Consider the following 17175-nt stretch of genomic DNA (forward strand, 5'->3'; position numbering starts at 1 on the left):
CTTTTGTCTATTAACTATTTTATATATTTTTTTCGCTTTTTTTACTAAGGTAACGGAATAATTAGTGGTAAAGTAATTAAGCTCATTACCTTAATGAGCCTCGTGAAGTAGGTCACAGGTTGTCGCCCGGTCAGAAAAGTAGATTTCAGCCAGCGTAATGTGAGCTAGAGGTCCATGACTATTGAAATTATTTTACGTAATAATAACAACCCTCGCTAGTAATGACAACCCTGAACAGTCGTTGCGATGCACTGACACCTAATTCACGAAACTATTGCTACGACTATGGGCTCGACTGTAGCATAACTTGACATCTACCATCGTAACAGTTGGGTACATTTTCTGAAATCTAAATCAACACACTGGTTAAACAGATGGAGCGGCGCTCGGTGTTTTTTTAATAACAGGCCTGGGCGAGGCTAACAATGCTTTTTGACTAATTGCTGTGGTCTTTAGCGACTCTTTAGCACTGCTAAATGATGCTTGAATGTTGTTTCAATAAGCGATGCGGTATTAAGCTCGTAGCGTTAATGACATGCAACTTGGTTACATGAAACAGAAACACCAACTACACACCGGGCGTAAAACAAGCCACTTTTAAGTGCATTTATCCACTTCGTCTGAATAATATAAACGTGGGTACTCCTTGAGTAGATAACAACTTATATAAACAGCAGCGGCAACAACTCCTAAATTTTTTTTGAAGTCGTACACACTACGTTCATTTGATTTTTCCTGAGTCTACCCCAAAACGCATAAGCATTCATACAACATAATAGCATTTATATGAAATCACAGTAGGTAAGTAGCGCTTTAGTCACTGGGCAATGTTTTTCAAGTAAAACCATTGATGATTCAAGGTAGGTACTAGATGTAATCCAGCAAAGCGCTTATATGCGTTATTCTCGAATTCATCACACGCTGATCAACAAATATGACAATAGCTTATTGTTCAATAAAACCCTTTTATCGAAAGGACTTGAAAGGAGCATTCCTGGGTTTATTCGTGAGCCCAAACTCCAAACTAACAGTTTTGTTGGCGAGCGCACTCAATAAGATCGTGATAATGCATTCCTTAGGGCACAATGCGTCTATTCAGCTAGGATATAAGATGTTCATCCCATCGTTAAGCAGGCTAATGGCCTGAGAAAACCAGTATACGTGAGATCTCTCCATGTCACGGATCTTGTCATCACCCTTGAACTGGTCGGTTTGGCGATGAACGATAAGGCAAGGAAATAACAGGGAAGGGTAGAGAATTTTAATAGACTGGATGCATGGAAATGTGTTCCACAGATGCTTAACTCAGCAATCTTGTATTCTAAGACGTAGCTGGATCACGATCGTTGACTTTTGTTTGTTTTGAATTCTCAGAGACTGTCATGGAAAAACCAAACTAAGTATTTACATAGGTAAAGTAGACGTCTGAGTATCTACTCATCACTGTCCCAGTAGATGGAAATGTCATCTTCAAACTAAAGTCATTGTCTTTATTGCCAATAATAAAGGTGGCAAGTGGGTGTCATCTATTGGGAATAAATTATCATGTCGAGCACGTTCGCACGTTTTCGAACTTTTATTGATTTAATTTAATAAATAGGCTGCAATCGTATAACTATTGATTTTTGACAGTTTATCAACAACACGAGATCCTATACACAAAATAATTTCATAGGTATTTAACCTTTTGGACGCCAATGACCGATATATCCGCACCGTAGGTTCAACGCCAAAGACCGATTAATCGATCACATATCACAGAGCAACATAGACCTACGTGCATATGCATAAAGTTCAATTTCAGTTTTGACACTTCGGTGGCGTGGCGTCAGCGTGACAGCTTTTGTGTTTGACACGGCGTCGAAAAGGTTAACATTTGTGGTTGCACCTCTACACTCTGCTGTCACTCACTGCAACGTATATGCAAAGTTAGCTTGGCCCGACTTCGACTTTATTGCAGTCGTTGTCTTAACCCGAGTAGACTTATATTATGTCAAAGTTATTACCTGAGCATTTCCAATTAAATGCTTAGGTAAGTACTTACTTAGACTAATTAGACCGTGATGATAGTAAATGATGAATTCATCAAATGGCTATTCTAATTTCGCGGATCACCGCGATCCTTGCGTAATGGCAGGTACTTACTTACAAAGTTGGCAACAGTTTAGGGTTACGTCATTTGGAGCCGATGGCCTCTTAATGGCAATTTCGATGTTTTTCTATCGCATAGCTCTCTATTAATGAAGGTATCGGGTGCTTGTCTTGCCTCGCGTGTAGGGGACTTTTTTGTGTGAACTTTTCGCAATTAGTTTGAACGGTTAACATTATTTTAATGATTCAATTTATTATTATAGCGCGAAACTGTTGAACTTTTCTAAGCTTGAGGTTTAAATACGTTAAATATCACACCCAATAAAACATCTATAGGTAATTAAAATATTTACATACGTTCCTACCTATGTTATATTGATATATTACCTAGCTGTCGGTATTGACAATATAATAAATGCGTAAAAAATGGGAAACTCTATTGTTCAACTTTTCTAAGCTTGAGGTTTAAAGATGTTAAATATCACACCCAATAAAACATCTATAGGTAATTAAAATAATTACATACGTTCCTACCTATACCTATGTTATATTGATAGATGACCTAGCTGTCGGTATTGACAATATAATAAATGCGTAAAAAATGGGAAACTCTATTGTTCAACTTTTCTAAGCTTGAGGTTTATAGACGTTAAATATCACACCCAATAAAACATCTATAGGTAATTAAAATATTTACATACGTTCCTACCTATGTTATATTGATAGATTACCTAGCTGTCGGTATTGACAATATAATAAATGCGTAAAAAATGGGAAACTCTATTGTTCAACTTTTCTAAGCTTGAGGTTTAAAGATGTTAAATATCACACCCAATAAAACATCTATAGGTAATTAAAATATTTACATACGTTCCTACCTATACCTATGTTATATTGATAGATGACCTAGCTGTCGGTATTGACAATATAATAAATGCGTAAAAAATGGGAAACTCTATTGTTCAACTTTTCTAAGCTTGAGGTTTAAAGACGTTAAATATCACACCCAATAAAACATCTATGTGTAATTAAAATATTTACAAACGTTCCTACCTATGTTATATTGATAGATTACCTAGCTGTCGGTATTGACAATATAATAAATGCGTAAAAAATGGGAAACTCTATTGTGCAGACTCTACTTTTACAGTTCAACTATTCTAAGCTTGAGGTTTAAAGATGTTAAAATATCTATAGGTAATTCAAATATTTACCTATATACGTTCCTACCTATGTTATACTGATGGATGACCTAGCTGCCGGTATTGACAATATAATAAATGCGTAAAAAATGGGAAGCTCTATTGTGCAGACTCTACTTTTACAGTTCATCTAGCAAGCCTAAATTCATAGTGTAACTGCTAAAACTAAGAAAGTACTTTAGCTTGATGATACAACAGATATAATTGTCGTGGAATTTCACTTACTTCATTAAAGCATGCAATATCTAATTGAGCACTGCAAACTGTAAACTATGCAAAGTTTACTTTTGTTATGGCAAATAACAAACCCATATCTTATCTAAGAAAATGTCATACAAAGTACTATTTACTATTGATTAGCCCGGCGTTAGCCCTAGTTTCTAACGGTCAAACACGTTTCGTTTGTTCTGCAATCAAAATAGCGCAATAAACATAGGAAATGTACGCCCGTAATCTCGTGCTCCACATACAAACACAAACATAGCCCTGCCACCTCATTCATAAAACATTATCATATCTGCACTCTAGACCCTAGTGTAACTTGACTCCCTGATTCGTAACTACTATGCCTAGACGGAGACCACTTCATTCATAAATCATAAAGCATTATACATATATTTACTTTCGTCCTTATAGTTACAGCTAGTCCCTTAGTTATAGTTAGTTGTAATAATGTTTGACACACTTATTTAGGTATACCAACCAAAACTGTAATAATACATATTGTAATTGTAACTTACTAAAAATTGTAACTTAATTTATCTAATTTAATTTCAATTCTGACGTGTAATATGTAATTATATTATAAATAAATGAGTATGAGTATGAGTAATAGACTCTCCGATTCATAACGAGTACGCGTAGCTAGAGATCAGTATCACATATGGGGCCACCTAAGGTGATACACTCTACAAACATTGTAAATAATAGTCCTGATCGATTTCTTGTTTGTTTCTCACAGCTCATTTGTCATGTAACCGGATACCAGACTAATTTGTTCTGAGATAAGCCAATAAACTGGTAGACAATACCTATATACTAGTGAATACATACTTAACTAAACTTATTCTCACTTACATATGTATCGGCATTTACGTATGTAGTAGATACGTAGGTAATATTATTATTCCATACGATTTACGAACTTTGATAAAGGGGATCTAGGACCACTTACTAAGTAAACCACCTTTCCTTAACTTAACTCAATGATTTTACCTACCTGGTAAAATATTCTGCTTATTTTTTTCCAAAACAAGCAAAAAATGTATGGCTTCGATCTCAAATCATGTTTAAACTGGTATCAGTGGTAACTTATGCATTGCTAGTTGTAAAATCTTCATGTATGGACAGGGTTGGGCAGTATTTCAATTACATGTATTTGAAATACGTATTTGAAATACAAATTAGTATTTTGTATTTGTATTTCAAATACTACCTCAAAAGTATTTTGTATTTGGTATTTCAAATACTGCACTCACATGTATTTAGTATTTTGTATTTCAAATACTTCAAGCTTCAAAATACATTTCTATAAATACATTTTATTAAATTCTATAATCCTTAAAATGTCTCGCACAAGCTGTGAGCCGACCGCGAACCTCCGATCCAGCCGAGATACAATTTTCATTGGCTGGATACTGGATCTATATTAGGTCAACTTCTGCGTGGAACTTTTCGTTTAAATCTAGGGGATAGGGTCATTGCAGTAGTTTTCGACGACTTGACGGATTATCAAATATATATTTCATTTTTAATTTACTACTTTTTGCGAAATCTTCATCTTCCTCGCGTTGTCCCGGCATTTTGCCACGGCTCATGGGAGCCTGGGGTCCGCTTGGAAACTAATCCCAGTAATTGGCGTTGGCACTAGTTTTTACGATAGCGACTACCATCTGACCTTCCAACCCAGAAGGTAAACTAGGGCCGTAATTGGAATTAGTCCGGTTTCCTCACGATGTTTTCCTTCACCGAAAAGCGACTGGTAAATATCAAATGATATTTCGTACATAGTTCCGAAAAACTCATTGGTTCGAGCCGGGGTTCGAACTCGCGACCTCCGGATTGCAAGTCGCACGCTCTTACCGCTAGGCCACCAGCGCTTCCTTTTTGCGAAATATATTATCATTGTTATATGTAGACAGATATATTGCTTAGACGCCTTAGACATAAGGATTGAAATCAGTCCAAATTTGTGCAGGAATGTAGGTATATATTCAAATTTCGTCAAGTGGACGTAAACTAGAGCTGGACGAAAACTAGCGCAATGACCCTATAAGTTTATATGAAAGGATATTCGTTAACGTTAAAACTAAATGCTAAACAAAAAAATAAATAAAGGTATATTTTGTAATTGAAATACATTATTTTAAACACTGTAATTTGTATTTTGTATTTCAAATACCCGTCACCAAAGTAGTTTGTATTTTGTATTTCAAATACTTTTAAAAATGTATTTTGTAATTTGTATTTCAAATACGTGGAAGCCAGTATTTTGCCCAACCCTGTGTATGGAGTAAGAATACTACTGGTAGAATTTAACTACAAAACAAGAGTACTTGACCTACCACTACCACACCAGAATTTGATGTAGAATGCACGTAGTACAATGACGCTTTGAGATCTGTTTTTATTTCTACCATAAACGCGTCAGTGTACTCTATATCTAGTAAAGGCAAACACAACAGCTTTATAAAAGCGCACTGTAACTTACCTACATGAGACCAAATGTCAACAGGTGTGTGACAGTTGCAGATTAGATCTCTGCAAGTCTGCATACTAATACGGCATGACAATGAGGAATGAGCACCATGAATGGGTAATTAAATTGTAGTGTGTCACTTTCCCAACGTAATGACAGGGCATCTATGTTTAGGACGGTTCTGTAATGTGTCCGATACACAGCGAGTTATACAGCGTGGACTTTTTATACCACCACATAACTAATAAGAGCGTTTTCACATTGTCCGATCCGATATCGAAAGTCGGATGATCTTTGGAGAAAAACAGCTGTCAGAAAATGCCCAATGGCATAAAGTCTTCATTTTTGCATTAACCAACAAACAAATGTATAAACATGCTGTATATGTATAAAAAAGGCACTTTTTTACTTTTTGCTTCGTCGTATCCGACATCCGATAACAAAGTATTTTTCTTAATTTGCATAAAATATCATATTGTTACCGATACCTACATAATTGATTAATGGGTATTTAAATACAGAGTTGTTAATATTATACAATTTGTTTTATCAGCTTTAACAGAGAAAAGATAATAATAAGAGTAGGTTACCGGCACTTCATGTGATCTGTACTTCCGTAAAGTGTAGGTACATAGTATCGCATTAGCGAAGGTTTTGGTAAATGAATATTATACAACATGTTCTAGAGCACTGCTCTTAAAATACACAAAACATGATAATACTTAAATTCTGTTAATGCGCTAAAATCTTTCGTAGCAATGTCGTTGTATGGAGTCTAGCAGTCTGTTATTCCACTTGTCGCTGTCATATTAAGCTTGCCACTCGCATGGTGGTGTATGGCATCCGGAGAATTCTGATCAGCTCGCATTGTTTATGCGCATACACTAGAAAGCGGGTGTTGTAATCGTTACATTACTGCATTGTATTTACACTTTTACATAATATAGAGCGCATGTCAATTTTTCCTGCATTGTATTATTGACTGTAGAGTGACAAACCTAGGAGCTATTGACACGAAGCTTCTGACCGTTAGTGTTACTCGATTTGTTATAAATATTTTACCCAAATTATTTTTAATACTGCTATGTTTGTTTTTAATAGCAATTCTTGGACTTGCCAAGCGGAACCCAGGCTCCCTTGACCCGTGGCAAAAAGCCGGGACAACACCAGGAAGAAGTGCAAAGAATAGTAGCATTGCGTAAAATATTTAAGTAGACTAGTTCTTCTTCGAATTTGATTATAATTTTGTGCTATTACCTATACCTATCGCTGTTATACTTAGTTTCACGCGGTATATTTATTATTCGTACATTTGATTCAATTCTTTAAGTACAATTTGAATGACTGCCCGGTCCCTGATTAAGCTGAGATCCGAAAGCACCATTAGCTAAATACAATTAGCCACATAAACATCATCCTCGCATCTTGGCATGTTTGTTACCACCGCCGCGCCGGCTCGTCTCGCATGACGCATTGATCTCTCAAATGACTTAATCCATAATTTCAAGGTTAATAACATTAACCGCATCGAAACATCAATTATCATTATTACCGCAGACTGACTCCCAGACCGCCTATGTGTAACTAAGAATTAAGAAATAAAGCAATTTTTCTTATGGGCTAGCGGTAACAAATACTCCAACATGCTGAGGTAAGACCATTTCGTGGCACTTTATCCTTTTATGTTTGTCTGTTATGTATAATTTTCTATTTTGTGTTCGTGCTCATGAATAAAATTATTTCTATTCTATTCTATTCTAAATAATATGAGCGAACACACTAAGTAAATCACTACATAGTATAAAACAAAGTGGCTTCCCGCGGCCTGTCTGTCCTTATGCTTAGATCTTTAAAACTACGCAACTGATTTTGATGCGGTTTTTTAATAGATAGGGTGATTCATGAGGAAGGTTATGTACAATTTGTTTACCTGTGCAAAGCCGGGGCGGGTCGCTAGTTATTAGATAAAAGTAAGCCGTACTTGTTTAAAACAGTGGCTTAACCTAACAAGTACGGCATATTTTTAACATGACTTCAAAGACATCAGGAGGTTCTATGTAGTTTTGTGGATAATAGATAAGTATGATAATTCTTTAAAAAAAAAGTTAATACTGCATATGTTCTTGCTCTCAATATTGTAGAAATAGATGTTAATTTTATTATAGATCACTTCGCCCGCAGTTTTGTTCGTACTAAATACTACACGAAGACTTCCTACTTTCTGCGAGTCTTAGACAATGAAATGAACGAGGTTGTAAAGAACAGAACAAAAACTTGATAGTCTTGAAACTATCATGTTACGCTTCTCATCTTGTCATTGGTGTTTCGATAGCAGTTGTAGCTTAGTCAGACGTTATTTCATATTATTTCATATTTCTTTATTCATAAAATTACAAACTTTATATGTCAAAAATGTATACTTATAATTAGTCAATTTCAATTCATTAATATAATATTCATGAGTTACAGTAAAATAAAACACTATTATAATAAATAATCAACATAATTCAAATAAATAAAATAAATTAAAAAATTAAATTACAATTAAATCATTATTATTAATCTCTTTATTTATTTATCATCTTAATATTCATGAGTTACAGTAAAATAAAACACTATTATAATAAATAATCAACATAATTCAAATAAATAAAATAAATTAAAAAATTAAATTACAATTAAATCATTATTATTAATATTATTATATTCTGACATGTCATAAAAGGCATTTCTAGTGAGCCATTTTTTTAACTGAGAGTAGAATGTCAGGTCATTTTCAATATTTTTAATGTTGTCGTTATGTAAGTAAGTACCATCACGCTCCGTGATTGTTACGCCATTTAGGGTTCAAGCTAAATTGGACATTCCATAGCGTAGCATTGCAAATTTCATCTAGATTAAGTAAATCAGTAGTTTTTTTGCATGAGTGAGTAACAAACGTAAATCTCCGTTGTTCCAGATGTTATTAAAGCAACCACGACTGCAGTTAGTGTTCCTGACGATACTGGCATCTGCGAACGCCGTGGTACCAGGTTCGTCCAGTGCGAACGAGATCAACCACTTGCAGAAGCCCCGAGCACCAGCCCAGGGTGGCTCTTTGTACCCACAAGCAACGGAGACTAGAGACTTGAGGAATTTGGATGGCATATGGAACTTTCGGAAGTCGCCTGTAGATCCAGAGTATGGATATCGGCATAGGTGGTTCGCACAAGATCTCGAAAAGGTAAGCTAGATTTATTTAGGATAGCCCTAAAATATGCTCGCAGGGCAAGTTAATAGATGACAGAAGAATAAATTATGTTAATGTTGTTTATTGTTATAGACGGGTCCAGTGATCCACATGCCAGTGCCGTCATCATACAACGACATAGGCACGGACGCGTCTCTCCGCGACCACGTGGGCCTCGTGTGGTACGACCGGCGGTTCCACGTCCCAGCCGGCTGGGCGCGTGCCGAGCAGCTGGTCTGGCTGCGTTTTAGCAGCGTTCACTATGCGGCACAAGTTGTAAGTAAGAGACAGGCTCAGTTGGTGCGCCTTCTCGTCCCAGGACAGTAGCTGCGTTTTGCAGAGTGCACAAAAAGGAGAGGAACAATGGTAAGTAGCGACCGTGTCAAGCTGGTGTGGTATACGACCAACGGTTCCAAGTCCCAGCGAGCTTCGGCGGGCACTTATATCACGGTACTCCGGGCAGTTCCGGAACCATAAATATAAGTCGTGTTTTTATTCCAAATCTAGTCCTTGGTCCTTCGAATCTAATTCATGCGGGAAACAATTGGAATACCAAAACATGAGAATAATGTCAGAATGGCGGCATTGATTAAACTCATTAGCATTTAAATTACATATATGTGTTTTGGTTACATCACCTCGAGATTGTATATCCTTGAGAAGAAAAATACACATCTACATAACAACACTCCTGCATTTGTCTGTAAAGACTTGTGTTATGGTAATATAGAATATCGTCAGGTGACAAGCAAAACTCACTCAGTAGCACCACAAGTTCATAGCCATAGTGAACCATATTAGTACCTACGAAAAGAAGGTTTATTTTTGTTTACATATTTTTTTGAACCTAATTTAGTTTTGCTTGTCACCTGACGATATGGTATAATCGATGTCACGATACTAATGAATATAGTTAGATTTTTATATTTTTAGAACCGAACCAAGGAGTTAATCGAGATGTTTTTACCTTACTTATAACTATGTACACCAAGCTGCAAAAGTGCATGGCCACTGTATAAATCAAATCCATTCATAATCTGTTTGCAATTTTGCACGTCTCTGTAGATTTTTTTGCATGTTAAACTTAACAGGTAGAAACCAAGGAAAGGGCGCCAATCCAGCTAGGACTAGACAGTAGACGTCCATTCAACTGTCACGTCGGTCGCTAGGCGATTCCTAGAGCAATTGAGCAATTGTCAAGCGAGACGGGTCTTTTGATACGCTTTCAATGATCTCCGAGATTTAAGGTGTTCTGAAACCTAAAATTACCTGGGAAAAAAATATTGTCCCACTCAACCACTAGCCAAATCTATGCGAAGTCTTCATTTTAGTACTGTTGTTCACGCCGGAGCATTATAATTTTAACATAATCGTAACAACTATTCAATTGAAAATGTAAATAAAAAACCCCAGAGTATCAGCTCTTTTCCATTTTGGCAAAGAGCTGATATTCTTCAAATTGCTGGATCGATTTCTATGAAACATAGCCTCCCCTCCTCCTCCCCCTCGCCTCCTCCTCCTTCGCCTTTCGCCTTTGTGCTTCTTACTATTTTTTTGTTATTTTGAATGTTTTTTTGTACAATAGAGAGTTTACTACCACTACATAGCTCAGACGAACCACCGCAGGAAAACTCGCTTTCTCGTAAAAAAAAACCGCATTGAAATCGGCCCATCCGTTGGAGAGCTACGATGCCACTGACAGACAGATACACACCGTACTCTATGCGTGACGGCACAAATGAGTTGAAGCCTTTCAATACGGCGGTATGAAAAACAAGAGAATTGCGATATTGACGGTGAAATATTATTACGTTGTACTTACAATAATCTATTTTTAATCTAATCCTTTTTTTTTCAATCAAATGTATGGAATCGAATAACTGCCGTATTCGAACTTCAAGATATTCACAAGAGACGACACGTACTAGATCCATTCTAGATACGTTATAGTTTAGATTTTAACTAGTTCTCTTTTGCAGCGCAATTCGGACAACCAATGTCACTTTTACGTTAGATAGTGTTAGATATCTATTAGAATATGTGAATTGGATCTCTAAGTCATATCTTGTGGAAATCGTTCAAGAGTATCTCCAGAATCGCGGAAATGTCAAATTTGACAGGTTAGATCTTAAAAATATCGTTATCGCATCTTGGTGATGTCTAAAAGATATCTATTAGATGTCTATTTCAAAATCCGAATCGGGCCCTAAGTCGTGCCATTTTTTTTATTTTAAACTTTGACGTCAATTTAGTGTGATATTTTTTATCTGTTATAAAAACACGTGTCATCATCCTTATACGGGAGCAGAGAATAGTGCAACGCGTGTCGCATCGCGTGATTGGTGCTGCGTATGAGCGCATGTCCAATTGTCCATGCGCAATTATTTTTTATATTCCTTTTTTTTAATACACAATGCTAATGTAGAACATGTTTGATAGGTACTATAAATATGTTTAAGAAAAATAGTTAGCAGTTTTACGTATCCCAGCCGCCACTTAACAGGTACACGGGCCGACCCAGTTACATTGTCACACATTACGAATTGGCCGTAGTCGGGTGACTCGGCCGTCGTTTACGGCAAATTGCCCTAGAGGGCAAGAAGCACTGACCTCGCTTAACCGACGACGTTACTCAATCAACTTCCTACATCACTCACACGGCTTTCAGACCACAACTGTTTACACTCCTTGGTCTATTAGGTATGCCTACGTACAACACGTACAAGCGTGTCGAACGATTCGAGCCGTCACGGGAATAAATATGTTAAAGCACTCGAAGAATGACTCTTCTTTCATCTAAAGACTAAGTAAAACGTCTCCGAGACCAGGGGAACAACGCCGTCCTCGAAACGTCGGAGGTAAATCTTAAAACTTAGATACGCGATTAAGCCCCGTTGTTAAGTCAGTAACTCAAGCAAGGTGTTGCCATTGACACTTAGTAATTTTAATAATAAAAGACATGCTCTTCAAAGTCTTAGCAGTGTACTTGATTTCAACGTCTAATAGCGCCCGCCCGTTCATCTATCTATGAAAGCGCGTCCGAGGAGACAAACTGCATCTTGCAGTTGAAGTCAGCATTTTTTAATCCGCATATGGTCTTAGCTCTTTAAAAGGATGTTGATGAGCTATTTTTCACATATAGATAAGACTATTAGTACCAAGGTACTTATCGGTCAAGTGTTTGATTGCAACATTTTTAACTTCAGTGTCGCAATAAGAAGTTAACGAACTAGGTATCTATAAAATTAGCACTTCAGACAGTATAATATAAGTCCGGTCATCGATTATGCCAAATTGTTCTGTCTGTGTTAGGTGTTAGTACTTAATAATCTGAGTGGTAATATACCGAATGCTAACTGACTCAACTGAGGTCAACCTTACAGTTAAGTAAGATAATCTGAAAATAGCATATTCTGCTGTCTTTTCAAATGCCATATCTACTAACTATGAGTATTTACATATTAAGTAGGTACGTGATGAAAAAATAAGGGTGCAGTCTTGTTAATTATCTCGGGTCGGTCCATTGCCAGCGGTGTCACGCAAACCAGCGGGTGTATGATGGACGCTGTTATCGACATGAGCGTGGCAAGCAACTGTCACTTTTTATCACCGTTTGCTAGAAAGTGATAGACGCTGTCATTATCACGATATCGCGTGGATAACTGCGACCACTATATCCGGGGCAAAGAGAAGCCTGTCAAATGTACAAAAATAGGTAGATACCTTAGATTAACTTTCCCATTTGAGGCGTGCTTATAATACCGCCTTCTACACGGTAAGCGTGTTGTGATATGTGACACCGCCATGGGGCTCCAATTACGGCCCCGTGCTATTCGGGATTCCGTACAAAATATACCCAGCCCTAGTCCTAAGCTCCTGCAATTAATGAAGATAAACGGGCTTAACGAAATGATTAGACTTTAATATTATCAATAAAAGTTACCCTCCTATATACCTATTAATATCTAAAAATGCAATAACTACTGATACATCAATATCTACACTATAAAATCCGCGTTCTGTTCCCGTCATAAAGCGCATAATTATATTCATACATTTATAATTATTATATACTAGCTGTTGCCCGCGACTTCGTACGCGTGGATTTGTATATTGGTGGTTATACATTTTACATTAGTTTAGAACAGCGGTCGGCAACCTTTTAGCAGCCAAGGGCCACATAGTAGTTAACGAAGTTGACGCGGGCCGCACTTTGTTAATATTTATGACTTTAACAGACATTGTCGTTTGTCAATATTACATACAAAATAGCCAGGGAGGCTCGCGGGCCGCAAGTGACAGGCTCACGGGCCGCATGCGGCCCGTGGGCCACGGGTTGCCGACCGCTGGTTTAGAACATTATGCAGCAAAAGATAGCAGTAGGGACGGTTAATCATTTGTTAATTATTATACAACGCATGAGATTTGTCTTTCACAACCTGGCTACGAAGTTTCAAGCCCCTAACTGAATAAAATTGTTCTCGATATAATCTCTCTCAACCCTCAGAAGATTTTCAAGTCCACTATTTAATAAAACCTACTACCTAACTACCTATTTACGAAGTTTGAAGTTCCTAGCTTTAAATAAAATTTGAACCCTCTACCAACTCTCAACCCCTGTTTAAACTTTTAGGGGATGAATTTTTAAAAACGCTGAAATTACTTTTCTTGTATTGTAATAATATGCCTTTATACAACGATTCAAGTCCCGCACTCAAAAAAATATTTGGGTTCCATACAAATTTTTGACCCCCTTCACCACCTTGGGGGATGAATTATCAAAGACTCTGAAATTAGTTTTCTTTACCTTTACCTTTTTACAAAGCTTCAAGTTCCTAGCTTTAAATAAAATTATAACCTATACAATCTTTCTACCCCTTTTTAACCCTGTTATGGGATGAATTTTTAAAAACGCTGAAATTAGTTTTCTTGTGTTCTAATAATATGGCTTTATACAAAGATTTAAGTCCCGCACTCTCAAAAATATTTGATCTCCATACAAACTTTCAACCCCTTTTTCACCTCCTCGGGGGATGAATTTTTACAATCGCTGAATAGGGTTTTTTGTATTTTAATAAAATACCTTTTTACGAAGTTTCAAGTTCCTAGCTTTAAATAAAATTTGAACCCTATACAGACTTTCAACCCTCTTTGGATCCTTATAGGGGATGAAATTTTAAAAACTTCTCTTTTAATGAAATAACTTTTTACGAAGTTACAAGTAGCTTAAAAAAAATTTAAACCCTATACAATCTTTCAACCCCTTTTTAACCCTTATAAGGGATGAATTTTTGAAAAAGCTGAAATAACTTTTCTTGAGATCTAATAATATGGCTTTATACAAAGATTCAAGTCCCGCACTCTAAAAAATATTTGATCTCCGTACAAACTTTCAACCCCTTTTTCACCACCTCGGGGGATAAATTTTTAAAAACACTGAAATTAGTTTTGTTGTTTTTTAATTTCATACCTTTTCATTTCAAACTTTCAACCCCTTTTTAACCCTGTTAGGGGATGAATTTTCAAAAACGCTGAAATTACTTTTCCTGTCTTATCTGTCGAAAAAATGTTTGATATCCATACATATCAAACATTTTTTCAAACGCGGGACTTGAATCTTTGTATTTGGGGATATTATTAAAAGACAGGAAAAGTAATTTCAGCGTTTTGTAAAATTCATCCCCTAACAGGGTTAAAAAGGGGTTGAAAGTTTGAATCCATAACAAATGCTTTGAAACTTCTTAGAAAGGTATAATAGCCGATTACAAAATAAAGTAATTGCAACGTTTTTGGAAATTCAACCCCTAAGGGATTTAAAAAGGGGATGAAAGTTCGTCTTGGGGTGCAAATTTTATTTTAAGGTAGGAACTTGAAAATATGCAAAAAGATATTAAATTTAAACACAAGAAAACTAATTTCAGCGTTTTTGAAAATTCATCCCCTAAGGTGACGAGAAAGGGGTTGAAAGTTTGTATGGATATCAAAAAATTATTTTGAGCGCGGGACTTGAATCTTTGTATTTGGGGATATTATTAGAAGACAATACAAGTAATTTCAGCGTTTTGTAAAATTCATCCCCTAACAGGTTTAAAAAGGGGTTGAAAATTTGTACAGGGTACAAATTTTATTTTAAGCTAGGAACTTGAAACTTCATAAAAAGTTATTATTTTAAAACGGAAAAAAAATAATTTCTGCGTTTTTGAAAATTTATATCTCAAGGTGGTGAAAAAGGGGTTGAAAGTTTGTATGGAGTTCAAACATTTTTGTGAGAACGGGCTTGAATCTTTGTACAGAGGCATATTATTAGAATACAAGAAAAGTAATTTCAGCGTTTTTTAAAATTCATCCCCTAAAATGGTTTAAAAGGGGCTGAAAGTTTATATTCAGTTCACAATATCAACATTAAATATATTATGTTATAGACGTAATGGCTTACTTTAGATATGTATGGTTAATAGTTACACTATTGTCTTAGGTTTACCTGTAAAGATAGTTGTAAGTGTGGGAAAATAAAATAAAAAATAAAAATATAGGGTTCAAATTTTATTTACTTCAAACTTCGTAAATAGGTAGTTAGGTAAATAGAGGACATGAAAATCTTCTAAGGGGTTTGAGAGGGATTATGTCGAGAACAATTTTATTCAGTTAGGGGCTAGAAACTTCGTAGGTTGTGAAAGACAAGTCTCATGCGTTGTATAATATTAATAATTAACAAATGATTAACCGTCCTACTGCAATATTTTGCTGCATAATGTTCTAAGCTAATGTAGAATATATAACCACCAATATACAAATCCACGCGTACGAAGTCGCGGGCAACAGCTAGTATACCCATATACAAAGTTTCAAGTCCCACACTCACAAAAATATTTGATCTCCATACAAACTTTCAACCCCTTTTTCACCACCTTGGGGGATGAATTTTCGAAAACGCTGAAATTAGTTTTCTTGTTTTTTAATATAATACATTTTCACAAAGTTTAAAATTCCTAGCTTAAACTAAAACTTGCACCCCATACAATATTTAAACCCCCTTTTAACCCTTTTAAGGGATGAATTTTTGAAAACGCTGAAATTACTTTTCTTGAGATCTAATAATATGGCTTTATACAAAGATTGAAGTCCCGCACTCTAAAAAATATTTGATCTCCGTACAAACTTTCAACCCCTTTTTCACCACCTCGGGGGATGAATTTTTAAAAACACTGAAATAAGTCTTGTTGTTTTTTAATTTCATACCTTTTTGCGCAGTTTCAAGGTCCTAGCTTAAAATAAAATTTGCACCCAAGACAAAGTTTCATCCCCTTTTTTACCCCCTTAGGAGTTGAATTTCCTAAAACGTCGCAATTCCTTTTTTTTGCAATCGGCTATTATGCCTTTCTAAAAAGTTTCAAAGCGTTTGTACTGGATTCAAACTTTCAACCTCTTTTTAATCCTGTTAGGGAATGAATTTTTAAAAACGCTGAAATTACTTTTCTTGTCTTATAATAATATACCCATATACAAAGTTTCAAGTCCCACACTCACAAAAATATTTGATCTCCATACAAACTTTCAACCCTTTTTTCACCACCTTGGGGGATGAATTTTCGAAAACGCTGAATTTAGTTTCCTTATTTTTTAATTTAATACATTTTTACAAAGTTTCAAATTCCTAGCTTAAAATAAATCTTGAACCCCATACAACCTTTCATCCCCTTTTTAACCCTTTTAAGGGATGAATTTTTAAAAACGCTGAAATTACTTTTCTTGAGATCTAATAATATGGCTTTATACAAAGATTGAAGTCCCGCACTCTCAATAATATTTGATCTCCGTACAAACTTTCAACCCCTTTTTCACCACCTCGGGGGATGAATTTTTAAAAACGCAGAAATTAGTTTTCACGTTTTTTAATTTAGTACCTTTTTGCAAAGTTTCAAGGTCCTAGCTTAAAATAAAATTAGCACCCCAAG

General features: G+C 35.9%; 1 protein-coding gene across 1 annotated transcript in view; it reads left to right on the forward strand.

Moving 5' to 3' along the window:
• LOC134653034 (beta-glucuronidase) overlaps positions 1-17175 on the forward strand; it is a 33763-nt gene that overhangs the window by 8629 nt on the left and 7959 nt on the right. The window contains exons 2-3 of the mRNA XM_063508315.1: positions 8951-9214; positions 9314-9496. Of these exons, the coding sequence (XP_063364385.1) occupies positions 8951-9214; positions 9314-9496 (447 nt within the window). The remainder of the gene's footprint in view (positions 1-8950; positions 9215-9313; positions 9497-17175) is intronic.

This window comes from Cydia amplana, chromosome 12 (assembly GCF_948474715.1).
Source record: "Cydia amplana chromosome 12, ilCydAmpl1.1, whole genome shotgun sequence".
Classification (NCBI taxonomy): Eukaryota; Metazoa; Arthropoda; class Insecta; order Lepidoptera; family Tortricidae; genus Cydia; species Cydia amplana.